The sequence below is a fragment of the Polypterus senegalus genome, chromosome 7 (genome assembly GCF_016835505.1).
Source record: "Polypterus senegalus isolate Bchr_013 chromosome 7, ASM1683550v1, whole genome shotgun sequence".
NCBI lineage: Eukaryota > Metazoa > Chordata > Cladistia > Polypteriformes > Polypteridae > Polypterus > Polypterus senegalus.
In genome coordinates, this window is record NC_053160.1 from 21,985,954 (window position 1) to 22,004,863 (window position 18,910).

The window sequence follows — 18,910 nt, forward strand, 5'->3', positions numbered from 1 at the left end:
ACAAACACACCCACACACCAAGCACACACTAGGGCCAATTTAGAATCGCCAATCCACCTAACCTGCATGTCTTTGGATTGTGGGAGGAAACCGGAGCGACCGGAGGAAACCCACGCAGACACGGGGAGAACATGCAAACTCCACGCAGGAAGGACCCGGGAAGCGAACCCGGGTCCCCTAACTGCGAGGCAGCAGCGCTACCACTGTGCCACCGTGCCGCCCTCACTGAGATTCATTTTTGGCTATTTTCTTTAAAATAAAGGTAACCAACAATGCCTAAGAAATAATGAAAGAGCCCTTTAATTCATCAACACTACAGAAGAAAAAAAGTGAATGATAAATAACATTACCAAAATTCCATGTTGGTCACTGAGGGATCAACTAAATCAGGACATGTATCTTCTTTCTCTGATGTCCAGCTGTCTACATTTGTATCCTCTTGCTGATTTGCTGTGCTGCTCAGCATGTCCGCTTCCTCATAAGAATCATTTACAGAACAGCCTATGCTGGAGTTATCATTCCTTTCACAACTCTGTCCTTCAAGTTCCAGTAGAGAATGTTTGAACTCTGTCAGATCTATATCTTCTTCCATATGGTTAAATGCTTTACAGGAATGTTCAGACAGGCATGACACTACTTCACTTTCACCTCTGCTTTCTTCTTCACTGTTAGATTCTGAATCGCCTTCCTTTGGTTTGAAGTCCCCATCTTCACATTCTTCATTCGGTCCTTCAGGGTGCAGCAGTTCATCATCTTGCTGCATCTCTCTGGTATAACCACTTGCAGCTATTTCCACATCAAGTGACATTTCCCTTCTGTGCATAAGCAGAAAAACACCAATTAGAAAAATATCACTTCTTACAAAAGCTTTAATACTGTATAAATATCTGTAATAAAACATTTTTTTCCTGAAGTAGGTATTAATTTCTCTTCAAATATAGCATAACGCATTGACAAAGATAAGTTTCCAACATATAGACTTAATAAAGTGGTGGGTATGTACTTTCAGTGATGTTTGAAATTCTGAACATTTTAATATAAACATTTTATAAAAACACATAAGAACACAATATTTTAGTATTACTTCATAAATTATTTATAGCTGCTTTCTCTTGAGTAGGATCCTGAGTAGCCAATGTCTATACAGCTCAAGCACTGAAATACAAATATTTAAATCAGAGCTTTTCAAACACACCAAGATCTTCCAAATTTCTGCCAGACATCCCAGCGCAGTATGCCTGTCTACTGAAGTATGTAGCTATATTTTAAGAAATGCAATAGAGAAAAAAGCCAGGTTCATATTTGCAAATGAAAGATTTTTTTCAGTTAGCAACTCACATATGACTGGTGAGTTTTACAAATTTCTTGAATATTAGGTTAAATGTGAGACAACTTAATTTGCATATTATTATCAAGCATCTGTAAAATTTATGCATTGTAATGTTTTTATACAGCAAAATATTTCTGATTTTTATTTTTTATTATGAACAGCTTTAAAGTCTGGGCAGAGTGGTGGCTCTGAGGCTACAGATCTGCGCCAGCAATCAGAAGGTTGTCAGTTTGAATCCTGTAAATGCCAGAAATAAATCTACTCTGTTGGGTCCTTGAGTAAGGCCCTTAACCAGCAATTGCTTTGTCCTGGGTATGACGTTAATCTGCACACAGCCCTGTAAGCAGGTCCCCCAAATTGCCAGGAAAACGCTGGGGTTGGTGGCAGGATTGGCACTCCAGCCACTATAAATAAATCTCACACTGTTCCAGTGTGGTGCTGAGGGGTCATCTGCTGCAGTTGGGTCCCAATCCAGGTAATTCATTGTGTGGCGGGTGCGGCAACACGCTATTAGAGGATGCTCCCTGCTTCCTCCTTTAAAGTCTGTAGTGCCCAATTTACTGGAATATATTTGTAATTCATGAAGTAATAAATAGACTGCATTTTTCATTCCAACAAATGGCACATCAGAAACATTAGCACTACTATTAAGCATGCAATACCATATATAACTGAGACAACAGACTAACTGATGCAATAACTTAATAAAGAAAATTTTAAATAGAAAAAATGTAGGACATACAAAAAAAGTACAGATAGAATACTAATCTTATTTGAGTCCTTGAAACATTCTGCTGGTCTTCCCTCATTAATGTGGGAAAATGAGAGTTGGAATACATTCTATAAACAAAAACTAAATTCCATTAACAGGTATAAAGCGGGCACACTGGCCTCCCAGGACCCGAGTCTGAGACTCCTGCAGCGAAACCACAAGGAACTTCATTCTTTCTGAAGGTCAATGGGCTTGAGTGGGATTAGTGCTTGCTACCATTTTTTCTATTTAAAAATTTCCTTAATTATGTTACAGTATCAATTACTAGCCAACCCACGGCGTAGCATACGCCGCATAATCAGGCCGCTTTTTAAATGATTTTTAAGCACAGAGGAAAAAATAAACATTTGAAAAATCTGTAATTTAATAAACCACCAAGAAAAGTAACATTGCAACAATGCACGCTACGAACCAACATATAATTGTCCGTGACTGAAAACCGGAGGAGCGCCGTCGCGCTTTCTCCTTCTAAAGTGAAGGATGGGGTTGAACGGGGCTCGTTCAGTACACACTGCCCGCCCCCAACTCCCTACCTGAGTCGCTTTCGTCTGTGTACAGTCCACACGCACCTGTGAGTCACGTTGACTGTTCATTTTCCAAACACCGCCTCAGTCGGTTTCCACGTTGATTTTTCATTGTTCTTTGCGGTCCCGGCTGCTTTTTTTTTATATATAATCCACCAAATCACCCGACCATGGGGGGGCTTTACAAAGGGCAGGGACGTAATCAGTGCGAGCGTATGACCCGCACGTACTGGGAATTTCTCTTTCGTGGGGAACAATTGGAAGCCACGGTCTCCATCACGAATGGGGTTCAACGGCTTACCCACGCCGGGTAGACACACGTTAATCCATTCTGTTGGGTCGTGTAACTATTTAGCAGGCGGGAGTCTTGTTCGTTTTCGGAAATAACCAGCCAAATCGCTCCACCAACTAAGAACTGCCATGCACCACCACCCACAGAATCGAGAAAGAGCTATCAATCTGTCAATCCTGTCCGTGTTGGGAGAGGTTTCGTGTGTTGAGTCAAATGAAGCGAAAGGCTCCACACCTGGTGGTGCCCTACCGTCAAATCCTTTAAGTTTCAGCTTTGTAACCATACTCCCCCCTGAACCCAAAGACTTTGGTTACCCGGTTGGCTGCCCGGCGGTCATGGGAATGACGCCGGATCGCTGTTCGGGCCTGCATTGGTGAAGCAGGTGAGACGGTAATGAAACAGAGGCACAAGGCTTATTGGTTTTTAAAGACTGCTTCCTTCATTGGGTTTTAACCCAAGACTTTTCATTGCTCTGTGCAGTTTTGGCTGCCTTTCTATATATAATCCACCAAGACACCTGACCACGGTGGGAGGGGGGTGTGTACAAAGTGGAGGAGTATCTAAGAAGATGCATGTCTGTCGCGGATGCGAATTGCTGTATGTAGCGTGTAAAACAGTTTGCTATAGTGCACGCAGTCGTGCGTCGTAACCGAAAACTCATTTTTTAAAGACTGCTCACTTCATTGTGTTTTAACCTCAGTTGTAAAGGAACGTTTTAAGGATCCCATGGGATACCCCTCACAAACAGTTTTACACACCGCATATGGCGATTCACCTCCACGAGAAACATGCCTCTATTAACAGTCAACGTGGGTCGGAGCTGCATGTGACCTCTACGACAGACGAATATAAATGACGCCGGTTTTTCTGTGTCGTCGCGTCCGAGTTGGTGGGCGTGGCTCTGTGAGTTGTTGTCGTATCCAATGGTCTTGGAGTTGGTGGGCGTGGCTCCTTCCTGCGTGCGCCATAGGTGTCTCACTTGTCAGCGGCTTAGTGAATCCATGCTCCTTCCGGCGTGCTTTCCATGGTTGTCTTGCCTTAGTGAATTATATATATAGATATTTGCCATTATTAGAATTTAGAATGCAACACATTTTATTGGAATAAATATGTCAAAAAAGATTCCTTTGAGAGATCGTGTTGCCAGTGATATTGTAGGCATTGAAGACAGCAGTTGCAGTCTGTGGAATTCATTTCAAATTAGATGATGCTTCTGCCCTTTTATTTAAGTGCTAGACCAATAGTCCACAATTTATTGTGAGCTAGGCTAGCTAGTGAAAAATAAATATGGAGCTTACCGGTGTTACTTTTTTCTCCATAATTATAAAATGAAAAAAAAAGAAAGAGAAACATCTACAGTAGTTTAGTTCTGCATGTAATTCATTGACCATCATCTCCTTCCTGCAACTCAGCTGGTGCCAAACTTGGTCAGGTACCACGCACCTAAACTGTTTTCATCAGATGTATTTTTAAAATTGTGTTTTAACACAATTTTAACACATATGATTTCTCTTGACACATTTCTTTAAGCATGCAGAGAATCCTGTTTTCGTGGAGTGCTGTCTTCCTAGTGTCACAAGATAGAGGTTTGAAGATAGAAGCTTTCACTTGTTTTTGTAAGCAACTGTTCACAAATCATAAGCATGTCACGCTTTGCAAACACACTATCAGAAAAAAAGAAAATAATAAGAAGCAATATAAACGAAAAACACATATAGCACAAATGTAAATGAACCATGCAGAATATCTAAGGTAATTCTGAGCATATTTTGAATATATACAGTGCATCCGGAAAGTATTCACAGCGCATCACTTTTCCACAATTTGTTATGTTACAGCCTTATTCCAAAATGGAATAAATTCATTTTTTTCCTCAGAATTCTACACACAACACCCCATAATGACAACGTGAAAAAAGTTTACTTGAGGTTTTTGCAAATTTATTAAAAATAATAAAACTGAGAAATCACATGTACATAAGTATTCAAAGCCTTTGCACAATACTTTGTCGATGCACCTTTGACAGCAATTACAGCCTCAAGTCTTTTTGAATATGATGCCACAAGCTTGGCACATCTATCCTTGGCCAGGTTCACCCATTCCTCTTCGCAGCACCTTTCAAGCTCCATCAGGTTGGGTGGGAAGCGTCGGTGCAGCGCCTCTAGAGATGTTCAATCAGATTCAAGTTTGGGCTCTGGCTGTGCCACTCAAGTACATTCACAGAGTTGTCCTGAAGCCACTCCTTTGTTATCTTGGCTGTGTGCTTTGGGTCGTTGTCCTGCTGAAAGATGAACCGTCGCCACAGTCTGAGGTCAAGAGCGCTCTGGAGCAGGTTTTCATCCAGGATGTCTCTGTACATTGCTGCAGTCATCTTTCCCTTTATCCTGACTAGTCTCCCAGTTCCTGCCGCTGAAAAACATCCCCATAGCATGATGCTGCCACCACCATGCTTCACTGTAGGGATGGTATTGGACTGGTGATGAGCAGTGCCTGGTGTCCTCCAAACGTGATGCCTGGCACACACCAAAGAGTTCAATCTGTCTCATCAGACCAGAGAATTTTGTTTTTCATGGTCTGAGAGTCCTTCAGGTGCCTTTTGGCAAACTCCAGACGGGCTACCATGTGCCTTTTACTAAGGAGTGGCTTCCGTCTGGCCACTCTATCATACAGGCCTGATTGGTGGATCGCTGCAAAGATGGTTGTCCTTCTGGAAGGTTCTCCTCTCTCCACAGAGGACCTCTGCAGCTCTGACAGAGTGACCATCGGGTTCTTGGTCACCTCCCTGACTAAGGCTCTTCTCCCCCGATCGCTCAGTTTAAATGGCTGGCCAGCTCTAGGAAGAGTCCTGGTGGTTTCAAACTTCTTCCACTTACAGATGATGGAGGCCACTGTGCTCATTGGGACCTTCAAAGCAGCAGAAATTTTTCTGTAACCTTCCCCAGATTTGTGCCTCGAGACAATCCTGTCTCGGAGGTCTACAGACAATTCCTTTGAATTCATGCTTGGTTTGTGCTCTGACATGAACTGTCAACTGTGGGACCTTATATAGACAGGTGTGTGCATTTCCAAATCATGTCCAATTAACTGAATTTACCACAGGTGGACTCCAATGAAGCTGCAGAAACATCTCAAGGATGATCAGGGGAAACAGGATGCACCTGAGCTCAATTTTGAGCTTCATGGCAAAGGCTAGTGAATACTTATGTACATGTGCTTTCTCAGTTTTTTTATTTTTAATAAATTTGAAAAAATCTAAAGTAAACATTTTTCATGTTGTCATTATGGGGTATTTTGTGTAGAATTCTGAGGAAAAAAATGAATTTAATCCATTTTGGAATAAGGCTGTAACATAACAAAATGTGAAAAAAGTGATGCGTTGTGAATACTTTCCAGATGCACTGTATACAGTCCCCGGGTTACGTACGAGATAGGGACTGTAGGTTTGTACTTAAGTTGAATTTGTATGTAAGTCAGAACAGGTACATTATTGTAATAAATGCTATTGTTGAACGACTGTAACCAAGTGCTCGGCCAATGAATGATGGAGTTTTACCTCTCTCTGACCTTTTTATTATTTCTACTTTATTTTCAATGGTGATGTTTTTTCTCTTCTTTACTGTATCACCAGCACTTGCATCAGATTTGTGTTTCAGAGACATTGTTGAAGGGTGAAGACAAAAGATTAAGATGAGCTCTTCTGCACAGCACTGTACACGCTATCACAGCAGGAAGGCACCATGTCTGATGTACTGACAAGAGACAACTTCCTGCTATATACATAACAGTACAAGCAGGCTTGCTACTGAGAATGAATGGGAGCGGTGAGGGGCGGTTCATCACCAGCCCACCTCACAGTCACCTCCACTACAGTATGCTGACTGCAATGTCCGCCCATCGAGAACAAATACGGTGCAGCCAAAAGGCGGGTAGTGAATCGCCCCATTCAACAGGTAGCCATCCGATGCACACTACAATGCTACCCCCACCGCCCCGTTCACTCTCAATGGCCTCCATTCAACCACAACCGGGTCACCGCTTGCAGCATTACCAGCCGCCCACCAAGAACAAACTGGGCAGCTGTGTGTGGTGGACGAGCAGTGAAACAGCTTGCCGCCGGGAGCCGCCCGAGGTTACACTACACTGCGCAAGCAACAAAATTGCCCCCCTCTAGCCACCGCTTGCAGCAATACCAGCCGCCCACCAAGAACGAATGGGGCAGCCGTGTGTGGTGGGCGGGCAGTGAAACCACTTGCCGCCGGGAGCGGCCAGAGGGACACTACACTGCACGGGCAGCGAAATCGCCCTCCCTCCCGCCTCTGCTTGTAACACCCCCAGGCCGAAGATGACGGAGTGGCAGTTACTGAGGTGCATGCATCGCAGCTGTGGCCCCGTTCGTAAGTTGTAGGTCGGATGTCCGTAACCTGGGGACTACCTGTACAGTAATCCCTCACTATATCACGCTTCGACTTTCGCGGCTTCACTCTTCACTCTTTCGCGGATTTTATATGTAGGCATATCTAAATAGATAATGCAGATTTTTCGCTGCTTCGAGGGTTCTGCGGACAATGGGTCTTTTTACTTCCTGTACATGCTTCCTCAGTTGGTTTGCCCAGTTGATTTCATACTTGGGACTCTATTGGCGGATGGCTGAGAAGCTAACCAATCAGAGCACGCAGTTAAGTTCCTGTGTGCTGAATGGCTCAGCGACAGAGTGCCGGATTCGATTCTGTGGCGTTAACCAGGAAGTCTCGTCTCTCTCATTCAGCATCAACGTGTTTCGTTGTGTAAAGAGTTAACTTTTGTGCTCTTTTGTGTTTATGTTTGTGCGTAGTTAAGCCCTTCATTATGGCTCCAAAACGATCTGCTCCTGCTTCAGGGGCCGTGCCCAAGCGCCAATGGAAAATGTTAACGACTGCCGAAAAGGTAAAAGTTTTGGATATGCGGAAGGAAGGGGAAAAGCTACACCGCTGTTGAATGCCATTACGGCATCAATGAGGCTACGATACTTTTTATTTAAAAAGTAGGAAAGGAATATAAGATCTACAGCCGCAGTGTCCTTTTAACCAGGGTGCAAAACCAATTTGTGAGTGGATGTAATAAGGCAGTAGTTTGGATGGAATCTGTTTTAGGGATTTGGATTGAAGACTGCCGGAAGAAGAATAACGGCAGTGCTACACAGTCGCCTGAAGAGGCTCCTTTAGAACAACTGTAACGCTCTCCTTTGTTGTGCAGCAAAACTAAACTCATCGTTATCGGACAAGTCATCGTGTCATTGTTGGTGAGTAATCATAATTCATTTTCTACTTACAGTACTTAGTACATGTACGTACGTTTAGTGTCACTGTACACACATTTACTGTATACAATTTTTCTTGCATTGTACGTATTTATTGCTTGTGGCCTGTCTATCATAATGGCTGTAACATAACATGTAACATCTGTGATATCGGAGACACTCGATATCTTTAAAATAATATTTAGGTTTTACTGTATATAAACAGTGTGTTTACATACATAATTTCAATGAATCTTACCTAATATCTAAGAGAATACAAAGGGATTATGCTGTATAACTGTGCGGGGAATATTTATAAACAGTGTGGGAGAGTTTATAAGGGCTTAAAATATATAAAAAATAACCATAGAAACATATGGTTTCTACTTCGCGGATTTTCACCTATCGCGGGGGGTTCTGGAACATAGTATTTATTTCAATAGAATCTTACTTTTTTGGCTAATCTGATATCTCTATTGCAGATTTGTTTGCTGTATGTTAAAAGCTAAAATTTAAAACTTTGAGACTTCCTTAAAGCAATGTTGTGACACTCAGTTTAGAAGCTCTGATTTAAATGAAGGAAAAAAGCAAGGCTAACAACAGTTTAGCATTCATTATTTGCATTTAGTCCTTTGGTGACTAGATATCTAACAAATTTCTTTGTTCTAGTTTTCACAGTGTCTTCTGTAATGGCCCCTTTGACATCCATAATGGCTCACCTTTTCACTCATTAATTTTCCCCATAACATTCATTTTTATCAACTCATAACTTCACGCCTCCATTAGATCATTATGCCCCATACACATTCTAAATTTTCATTTTCATCTGCCAAGTCTGACACAAAAAAACAACACTAACACTATTTTGATATAATAGGCAGACTGCTTTTCAATTCCTATTACATCTAACATGCACCATCTTATTAAAATACAAAGAGTACAAACAGAATACTAACCTGATATCTTTAAAAGTAGGATAAAGTTCACTTTCATATGCAAATCTTTTAATGAAAAAATCACGTATGCATTTCACATCTCTGTCAAAATACCTAAATGAATGAAACAGATATAGAAAATCAACCAATAATAATATGCCACAATTGAAATTGTAACAACTCCAAATTGTTCGGTCTAGTATGTTGCCAGGGACAAAATAAAGTGTTTTTTTTTTTTTTTAATTGTTTGAGAAAAATATAATAATAAAAAAAACAAAACCATAAAAATAAATTAACAAACAATGAAGACTCAGTAATGTGCTTGCCTTGCGGTCTTGTATGTATGTTATCATCAAGTTGGCACTCAGAACCGGCCAACTCTATTTAATTTCAAAAGCAAAAGGGGCGCGGTGGTGCTCAAACATAAAGAACGCTGGTAGTCACCTCCTGTTTGCCCTCTGGTGGTTGTTCAGAGTGTCAACTGGATGATAACGTGCATACAAGACTGCAAGATCATCCTCCCCCCACCATACCCAGAAGAGGAGGGGGATTAGGGCTGATTTCACCCTGCAGTATTTTAAGTCGACCAATGAGAAACATGTGTACCAAGATTCATGAAAACTGCTCCAGTCATTCGTAAGTGATGCTGGAACATACATACATACACACACTGACTTTTATATATATAGATTATACCATATGATATAAATTTTATGCATAAAAAGCTAAGAATATTACATAAAGTCAGATTTTAAGTAGAATATAATGGCTGTTTACAGGTGTCTTGGATGCTCTAAATGTGAATTTTTATCTGCACCTTTTGCCATGGTTTTTAGTTGCCATTGAATGGACATTTACAACAGCTTACTCCCATTTGGATGCATTTTAATGCAACATATTATTCAAAGCATAATTGTCAAGCAAGAGAAGTAAAGTAAATTTAATCTATCATAGTATAGCAGTGTTTGTGGAAATCCACCTCAGAAACAGAGATACCCAACTGTTTTGAGGACCTTGGGTAGATAGTTGATGACTTGAATATCTTTTGAGAATGAAGGAAGGACTCTGTCAAGGTGGATTATTAGAGTAGCACTTTTTACTGTAAATTATATTTCTAAGCCCAATATATGCACACAAACGGAATTAACATAATATTTATCTATTACCTATTAGCCTAAGCCTCATATTTATGCATTTATTTGTTTATTCACATTCATTTCAATTCATATAAGAATAAGTGTTTGATTCACCTTAAGCTGTAAATACTTACATTAAAATATTGCCAAAATTATTTCTTAAAGTTTTCCTTTATGTTTAAAATCAACATGAGACAAGGCGTTGAATACAGTCAGTCAGTATTATTTTATATAATTGAAAGAAAATTATTTGTCAGGAAAAATACAAATCTAAAATATTTTCCCATTGAAGTCCTACAAAATTCTTTAAAGTTACAACCGATTCTCATGAAATTAATATCCTTCAAAGAACAAGTGGATTTACAACAGTATTAAGCATTGGCAGCAGAGTGGAAGATCTACAAAAAGACAGTCACATATTCCTCTCAAACACCCACACCACCTCTTAAACTCACTAAAACATATGTAAGGACACAAACCATTCGGCATTCCGGTGAGATGTAGAGACCATCTGAGGAAAATCGATCATTGTGACGTGATCTTCATTATCCAGCATTAAGTTGAATTCATTAAAATCTCCATGAATCAGGCCATGATTTGCAAGTTTCACAATTAGTTCCATTAACTCACTGTACAAAGAAGCTGGATCATCAATGTGACGTACTTGACACCTAAAAAAGTAAAAAACACAAAATAAGAGACTGCTGCCAAGTAGAGTGACTGCTCTGTGTGATGCGAAGATGATGCTGTGTTACAGATCACAAGATGGAACTACTGGAGTCACAAAAGTGTTTATTTTTTGTGGATTTCTTTAAAAATGTATATGAAGGGTCAAACAGGTCACTTTCTAAACCACCAGAGATTCTAATGATCCTAGCTTTAAATAAAGTTGCCAATTATTAATAATTAGCAAATCTTTAGGAAAAATGCACATTGATATTAACTGATGCAAGTGTTTGGCCTGCTTGATGCACATACGTTGTGTACATAACTATCAAAGTTAAGTGCTTTATCTTAGGAGCAGGGATCAGTTAGCTCCTTTACATTAAGGGAAACCATAGCATGAATAGGCAAATTTGTTTAATTTCTGTGTCTTTAGCTGGATAACACAGACGACTGCAAATGAATAGGTGCTACATAATTAAACTCCAAACAATGTAAAAGCTTGTGTTAAAGTATCCCAAAAATAAAATTACCTTTCTTAATTCTTCTGACAATCAACACCTCTAAAATTAATAATTAAATTCTGCTCGTTTATCACTTAATCAACAATCTAACCTTGACTGAAAACAGTGTTTCAAAGTCAAAGTACAAATTATTAAAAAAAAATGCACCACCAATTAAATTGAGACAATTGAGAAAAATAAAATAAGATCAGAATAAAAAGTAAGCTGATTGGAGACTGTTAGCAAGAGGCTAGAAGGATGGCCAGGCACAGTAATTTCTTTGACACCAAGAAATATTCCTTGGCCATAGTAATACACACACAATGAACTAAATAAAACAGGATCACTTAATGAATCAACTTGAAATAAAGTGCATGCAAATTTGGAAAACCGAAATCAAAGATGAATTCTTCATACATTAAAATGAAAAGGTTATCTCATGGGCTCAGGTTTTGTTCAAAACACTAAACTACAGCATCCACTGGATTTATAATACTGCTTTCAGGACGTGTTCCAATCTGATCCCAAAATTCTTTCTAATCCCAAAAGTCTTTAACTAGTGGTATAATATGTAAAAGACAAAAATGCTGTCAAAAACATTTTCATGTTTTACTGGTTTACAACAATGAATTACAGCTATTATTTTGTTATAATGACTGTAATAAATTGAGATCAATTAGCAGTGGGTTGTTTTTACTTTGACATTTAAGAGTCTTTTTATGATGCGCTGTGTCAAAAAAGCCACACTAAATCCACTGTGATTCAAACAATAGTCCAAGACAGGCAATATATACCTATCAAGATTAAAGACTCATCTGTCCAGAGATAGCTCTTGACTTAAGCTCAGTTCTGTGAGAATAAGCTCCAGAGCCCCGTTACCCTAAATTGTATCAAGCTGGTTCGAGAACATCACGTTTTCTCCAACTCTGTGTTTCACCTCTGGTCCCTACTACAGAATATGAATGACAGACACGTAACCTGGCAAAACTATCCCATCACATAATGTTCATGCCAGGACTGCATGTAGTGATGTTGTAATGAACTGGGCTACATTAACAGTTTTTTTTTTTCTTCAACCATTGCTAACAATGTCAAACTGTATGGTTGATTGTACTTTTCAACTGGAACCTTGAGGTTACTGCCTTTCTTATCTCCTTAGGGTGTGCAAATATTCCCAAGTAAAGATCGTATTTCACTTATAGCTATTTACTCCTTTGGGAAAGTAAATAATGTTGTCACACTGCAAGTAGCAACAAAAAGACAAACATGAGCCATATTTTCTCATATGTTAAGAAAGATGGTACTGTATACAACACATTCTGTAAGACGTGGATAAACACCTAAACAAACCAATATTCAATGCACTATGATATCTGGAAAGAATTTTACAAAAGTATGATTACCAAAAATCAATAAATAAAACAAAAATAAATAAATAAAACAATACGGACAGAGCAAATTTCCTTCAGGGAATGAATAAAGAATATATGAATATACATGTACCTAAATGCTTCCGTTCCTGAATTCTTTTGGAAACAATGCACATAATATATTTCAGGACTTAATGTTATGCACAGTAAAAGTAAATCCTTTCTCCTCTCCTAACTTTATGAAGATAGCAGACAGGCATAAAATTGACCCTTTCTAGCAATGGATACCACTGGCCTTTCCAAGTAACTGAAATAACTGTTTTTAGATGACATATTGGAAAATGTCAACCGGGTGGAAGAATATGACTGCTACTTACATTCATTCACTTGAGTAAACAAAATGGTAAAAGATTAATCCATTAGAAAAGAGCCGAACACAGCTGCTAGTAAATTACACAATTTCTTCTTGGAATGCACATCAAACTTAATGACAGCTGTTGGTGGATCTCATCGCCTTATGGGTGTCAGATTGTACAACTAGAGTAATGAAATGAGGTGACAAATTACACTCCATAATAAATTTTCACCACAGTTATTTCAACTGTTTACAGTACTGTGAACCTGCCTCATTCTTAAAGTACCAATAAAAGTATGAATGCTTTACAGCAGGGGTGCCCACACTTTTTTGGCTTGCGAACTACTTTTAAAATGACCAGGTCGAAATGATCTACCTACATAAAAAATGCTATATTATACTGTATATACGAGGTGTGGCAGAAAAGTAATGAGACTGGCAACACTGCAAGCGATCTGGCAATGCTGCGCTGTTGTCCTTGATAGAGCACGTGTATCAGTACCCTCCCATATCTCAGTGCGAGTTTCAACTCCTTCCGTTAACTACGTGATTTTTGTGACTGCTATTAGCAAAGTTGTGTTTTGGTTGTGCATCACGCAAAATGGAACAGCGGAATTTGGAGCAACGTTGTGCCATTAAACGGCAAGTGTGACGTTTGAAAAGTTAAAACAGGCCTATGGGGAACATTCTTTATCCCGAGCTCAAGTTTTTCGCTGGCACAAATCATTTTTGGAAGGCAGAAAACACGTTGAAGATGAACACCATTAAGGGAGGACTTCAACCGAAAACCAATGAAAACATCGAACGTGTGAACACTCTTGTGAGATCAGACCGTCGTTTAAAATTAAGAATGTTGAGTGAACAATTAAATTTGAACAGATTTACCGTTCATCAAATTTTGACTGAACATTTGCACATGCGAAAGGTCTGTGCCAAAATGGTGCCGAAAAACTGCCCTCTCCATAACAGAATTTTTGACCTCAAAAGGTATTCCTGTGGTTCCCCAGCCCCCTTATTCACCTGACCTCAGTCCGTGTGACTTTTTCCTTTTTCCTAAACTGAAAAATGTCCTCAAAAGGACGTCATTTCGGGACTTTAGAAAACATCCAAAAGAGTGTAACGGACATGCTGAAGACCATACCGGTTGAAGACTTCTAGCGCTGCTACCAACAGTGGGAACAACGTCTCCATCGGTGTGTAGCTGCCCAAAGGAACTACTTTGAAGGGGATAACGTTGATGTTTGGGGAAAAAAAAAACAAAACTTTGGTTATCTTCAAGTTTCCTAGGTTGTTTCTTTTTTTTGCCCATTCTATATGATTTTTGTTACATGTAGTACCTTTGTAACTTAAGTTTTGATGATTCTGTTATTGTTATTTTATTGTGGGTTCTTCCTTTTATTGGGTATAAGAAAACCACTGTAAAATGAAACAGTTTTACAATTATTATTGCCACTAAAATCTCATTCAGGCACAGGGAGACAATGTAAACTGCATACAGACAGTAACAGATTTAGGATTTACATATTGTTTCCTAGAGGCAATCCAAAAACAATAGAATGATTGTGATTATGATAGAGACAAACAACTTACATCACCAAAAAAATGACATCGGTGTTTAAGAAAGGAAAATAACACACACACACACACACACACACACACACGCCGTGTTTACAGTTCAGTGTGGATTATGGAATGTTCAAAAAGCTCTTATCAGTTTGTTAGTATCCGGTTTCAGTCATCCACATTACATTTGCTAATAGCAAACTGCTCTGGACATTTTAGAATAACTTACAAAATCAAATGTATTTTTTCCTCAAAAATATTAATACAAGTACAGCAAGTGGAGAACTAATTTAGCATCCAAAAACTTTCATTAGACAAGAGGATCCACTCTGCTTACACAGAGATTATGCTGCAACAACCACCCTTTGTCCATATATCCATTATGAAACCCACTTAATCCAGCACAGTCTTGAGGTTCAGAGTTTATCCTGGAAGCTTTTAGGTACAAGGTTGGAACCAAGACTGGATTCCAATTCACTGCACAGTGAACCAACATGCATGCCAAAACTCAGAATTAAGAATTAGAAGCTGTAATGCTAACCAGTGCACTTTTTGTACTACCTGTATTTCGCTTAAAATGCCATCTCCTCTTCCCCATAACAAAACTATCTACAGAACTTAGTTGAAAGTCGCTGTTGATCACAATCTGCATAGCACGGGCTAAAAATGACATATTTTTTCTCTCCATGTAAATTTAATGTGAGTGAAAAGAATATTGCATTGCTTAAAAAAAGTCATTAACCTGTAAAATGGAGCATCCTTAACAAAGCTACAGGCAACTGAGCCTTTGACATCTTTTTCACAATAAGAGATATTGTTTCTTAATTATGGCTTTTTACATTAAATACTTGTGCATGCTCCGCTACCTGATATATTTATATAGAAGCCTGAAGATGAAATAGCATATTTTAAAATTATGATGTTTGTATTATACAAAAACACGATATTAAAAATATTGAACATTGGGATTTTGTCAAAAAGTCTGCACCAGGGAAATTTTAAAATACAGTATACAGCTTCTTCCATTGTAAAGGGGCAAATTACTTTTTACATTAAAATCTGTTATAAGCAAGAGAATTGACAGAAGTGGATTCACAACAGGACCACATACACTGTGAAGTGCTGAATAGTTAACATTGAACCTGACCTGAATCACATACTGTAACCAAAATGCAAGGTTCATTTTTCTTTGCCATTGGCACAAACATACACAAACTTTTTACTTAAACTTATTAACACATTACTTTTTACACCTGTGAACCACTGGGGAAGAAGGTCAAAACAGAGTAAGACGATCCTGATATTTGGCAATTATGATTAGTTACAGCCATTAAATATATTTTCTGTATGCATGAACTTAAAGAAAAAAGTTTTATATACAAATTTGACTCCCTAGATATTCTATTGTATGTGTATTATCTCTATTATCAGTAAGCAACAATTGAATAAAGATGAATTAAATAAATTGCCCACAGCTGTCCAAAGCGATGAATAATTAGAATAAATTGCAGACAACGGAGATGTGCCCTCACCTTTTTTTTTTTTTTTTGTAAACATTTATTTCTGTTTTTGATTTTTGAATAAAATTAAAAGCACGTTTCTTTCTGAAGATGCAAAAACATGCACATTATCAGGCAGGCAAAGTGCCATGTTATGCCTTTGAAATTGCTGACAGTCTACTGAAGGGTTCAGTCAGCGCATAGCAGGTCATAGGGTGCTTCCTTATGTTCCCAAAATGACCCTGTGCCCTCAGCTGTAAAAACAAATCATCACATCCTTCTCATGGATGGTTTAGAGTAGTTTTAAAACCTTTTTCTTAAGTAGGATCCCAGATGATATCAAATATTGACTGCAAGCAATTAACAAAATATACAGAGAGGAATTCTCTATGAGAAAACATCTGGACCAGAAATGACTTCTAAAACAATAAGGCATCTGGAAGGATGTATACATAAAAATTGGAAAAAAAAGTTCTTAATACTGAAACTGACCTACACAGTAAGGTTTTAATATCATTGCTCCTGGGCTATTCAACATTTTTCCTATTTTTCACTATGTAATAATTGTGGTTAGCCAAAATGCCCTGTACTCTGCTGAGAATTTTTCTCATATCTTACTTAAATACTGTACATTACACCAGGTTTCCCTTGTTAATGTTTAAGGGGTCTCACAGCATAAAATACCCAGAAATGGATAAGTGAACCACTTTTTTCTATGTATATGTAGAAATATTTTAAACCCTTACTGTTAAAAGTCAAAGTTTAATATAAAAATATGAAAGAATTAAATAGCTAAATGCACAAACTTAACAAAAAACACTGCATTTAAAAGTAAATCAATATGCAGAATAGATTTCTTCAGATGTGTATATGCTACCACTAAACAATCACACAACCAATGTATCAAATATGAACACATGATATAACTGAATGAAATAAATCAACAAGCCTAGAAATTATTAAATAAAAAAAATGTAGCTGCATGAAAGTGCATAAAAAGCGCACATCATCACTGAAAGACAGATTCAGTAATTGCATTACATGCTGCCATAGAAAACAAATCAAGGAGCACGACCACTGTGTGCACAGGCATGGGGAAAAATGGACAACTATGTACATTCTACTTTACAGACTTACACACTTGAAAGGTCCTTAAAACATAAAAAGCAAGTGATATTAAAATATAAAAGTTGACAATCCTTTCTGTTCACATTTTCAATGCAATTTCTGTATCCCAAGATGGTTTCAAGAATACATAAAGTCAGACACACTGTTACATTAGTAACATTCACAGAATATATTAAAATATAGAATTTTTAAAGCCAAACAATTGTGAAAATGGCAAATTTGATTAAATAAGCTGCAAAAAAAAATCACATTAAGAGGACTCTTTATTTTTCTAGCTACTACAGATACTCACAAGGGATGACCATCGATCAGTTCCATTACTACGCCATGTCTGTTATAGTCCACTGGTTTAGGAACTGGAAATCCTCGGTCATACAAAGCCTATAAACAAAGCACTAAGTTAGTATTTTAATACTCATGCTAAAAAAAAGTGACTTGGAACATACCTAATATTGCCTCTGTCTTTGATTAATCTTTAATATGACAATCACCATGACTGCCATCATAATTGGCAAAGCACATATTTGTACTACCAGAACATCACACCAAGCATCATACAGCTCTGCACATGAAGAAGGAACGCTTCCAAGCATGACTGTTTATTTCCTTTTCAAGTGCTTCCATATCACAATTGTGCTCAATTGCTAAATTTGATATTTTAAACAGATTCTGCAAGACATGGTTCTTACCAGACGTAAAGTTAAAATGACTCCACACTAGAGTTCTTATGGGCAGCACAGTAGTGCAATGTTAGCACTGCTGCAGTAAGGAGACCAGGGTTCTCATCCTGGGTCTTCCCTTCGTGGAGTTTGCATGCTCTCTCCATGTCTGCTCCAACAGTCCAAAGACATGCAAGTTAGGTGGGCTGGTGATACTAAATTAGCCCTAGTGTGTGTGGTTGGTGTGTGTGAGTGTGTGTGTTTGCCCTGTGATGGACTGGGTCCCTGTCTAGGGTTTATTCCTGCCTTGCACCCTACCCTATGTGAGCTGAGATAGGCTCCAGCACCCACCGCAACACTCTGATTGACTTCAGTTCTTCTGCCTTCAACTTTCCAAGATATTTACATTCTCCATCTCTGCCATACTTCAAAATGTGGTTAATATTACAAGGAAACTAACTAATAACAAGATTCTAAAAAATATCTTTGTTACCGATTATCATCATTATTTCAGCCTTAATACAAACAACTGAAAGAGTGCTGTATGTCTTAAAGTATTTTGCTCTGCAAGAATTAAAGTGGTCAAAATCTAGAAATAAATTGTGTGTAGCAGTCATTACAGAAATATGTATCTCCTTTTCGTGGCCCCTCACTTTTTTGGTATGACACAAATGTTTTGATATTAAAACAATATGTGTAAAGCATATTAAAATATTTTATTTTTTTCCCTAACCAATACACATGGCTTCCACTTTTTCAATTATTCAGAACACCTTACTTAAGTATGATTATAATTCTGCTGCAGCTTATTTTACCAACATCTAACCAATGAAACAGTATCCATAATCATATTATGTTGCTCTGCAGTGCCCTTCTGATGGGGTTGGCAAAGCAACAAGAGTTGAC

The 18,910-nt window shown here is 38.4% G+C and overlaps 1 protein-coding gene across 1 annotated transcript in view; it reads right to left on the reverse strand.

Annotated features, from left to right (window-relative positions):
* Positions 1-317: 317 nt before the first annotated feature.
* The window catches only part of riok2 (RIO kinase 2 (yeast)), a 29,640-nt gene continuing 11,047 nt past the window's right edge, over positions 318-18,910 (reverse strand). The window contains exons 5-8 of the mRNA XM_039758349.1: positions 17,638-17,726; positions 10,744-10,935; positions 9,150-9,242; positions 318-815 (exon numbers count right to left, since the gene is read on the reverse strand). Coding sequence (XP_039614283.1) covers positions 347-815; positions 9,150-9,242; positions 10,744-10,935; positions 17,638-17,726 — 843 coding nt within the window. The 3' untranslated portion in view covers positions 318-346. The remainder of the gene's footprint in view (positions 816-9,149; positions 9,243-10,743; positions 10,936-17,637; positions 17,727-18,910) is intronic.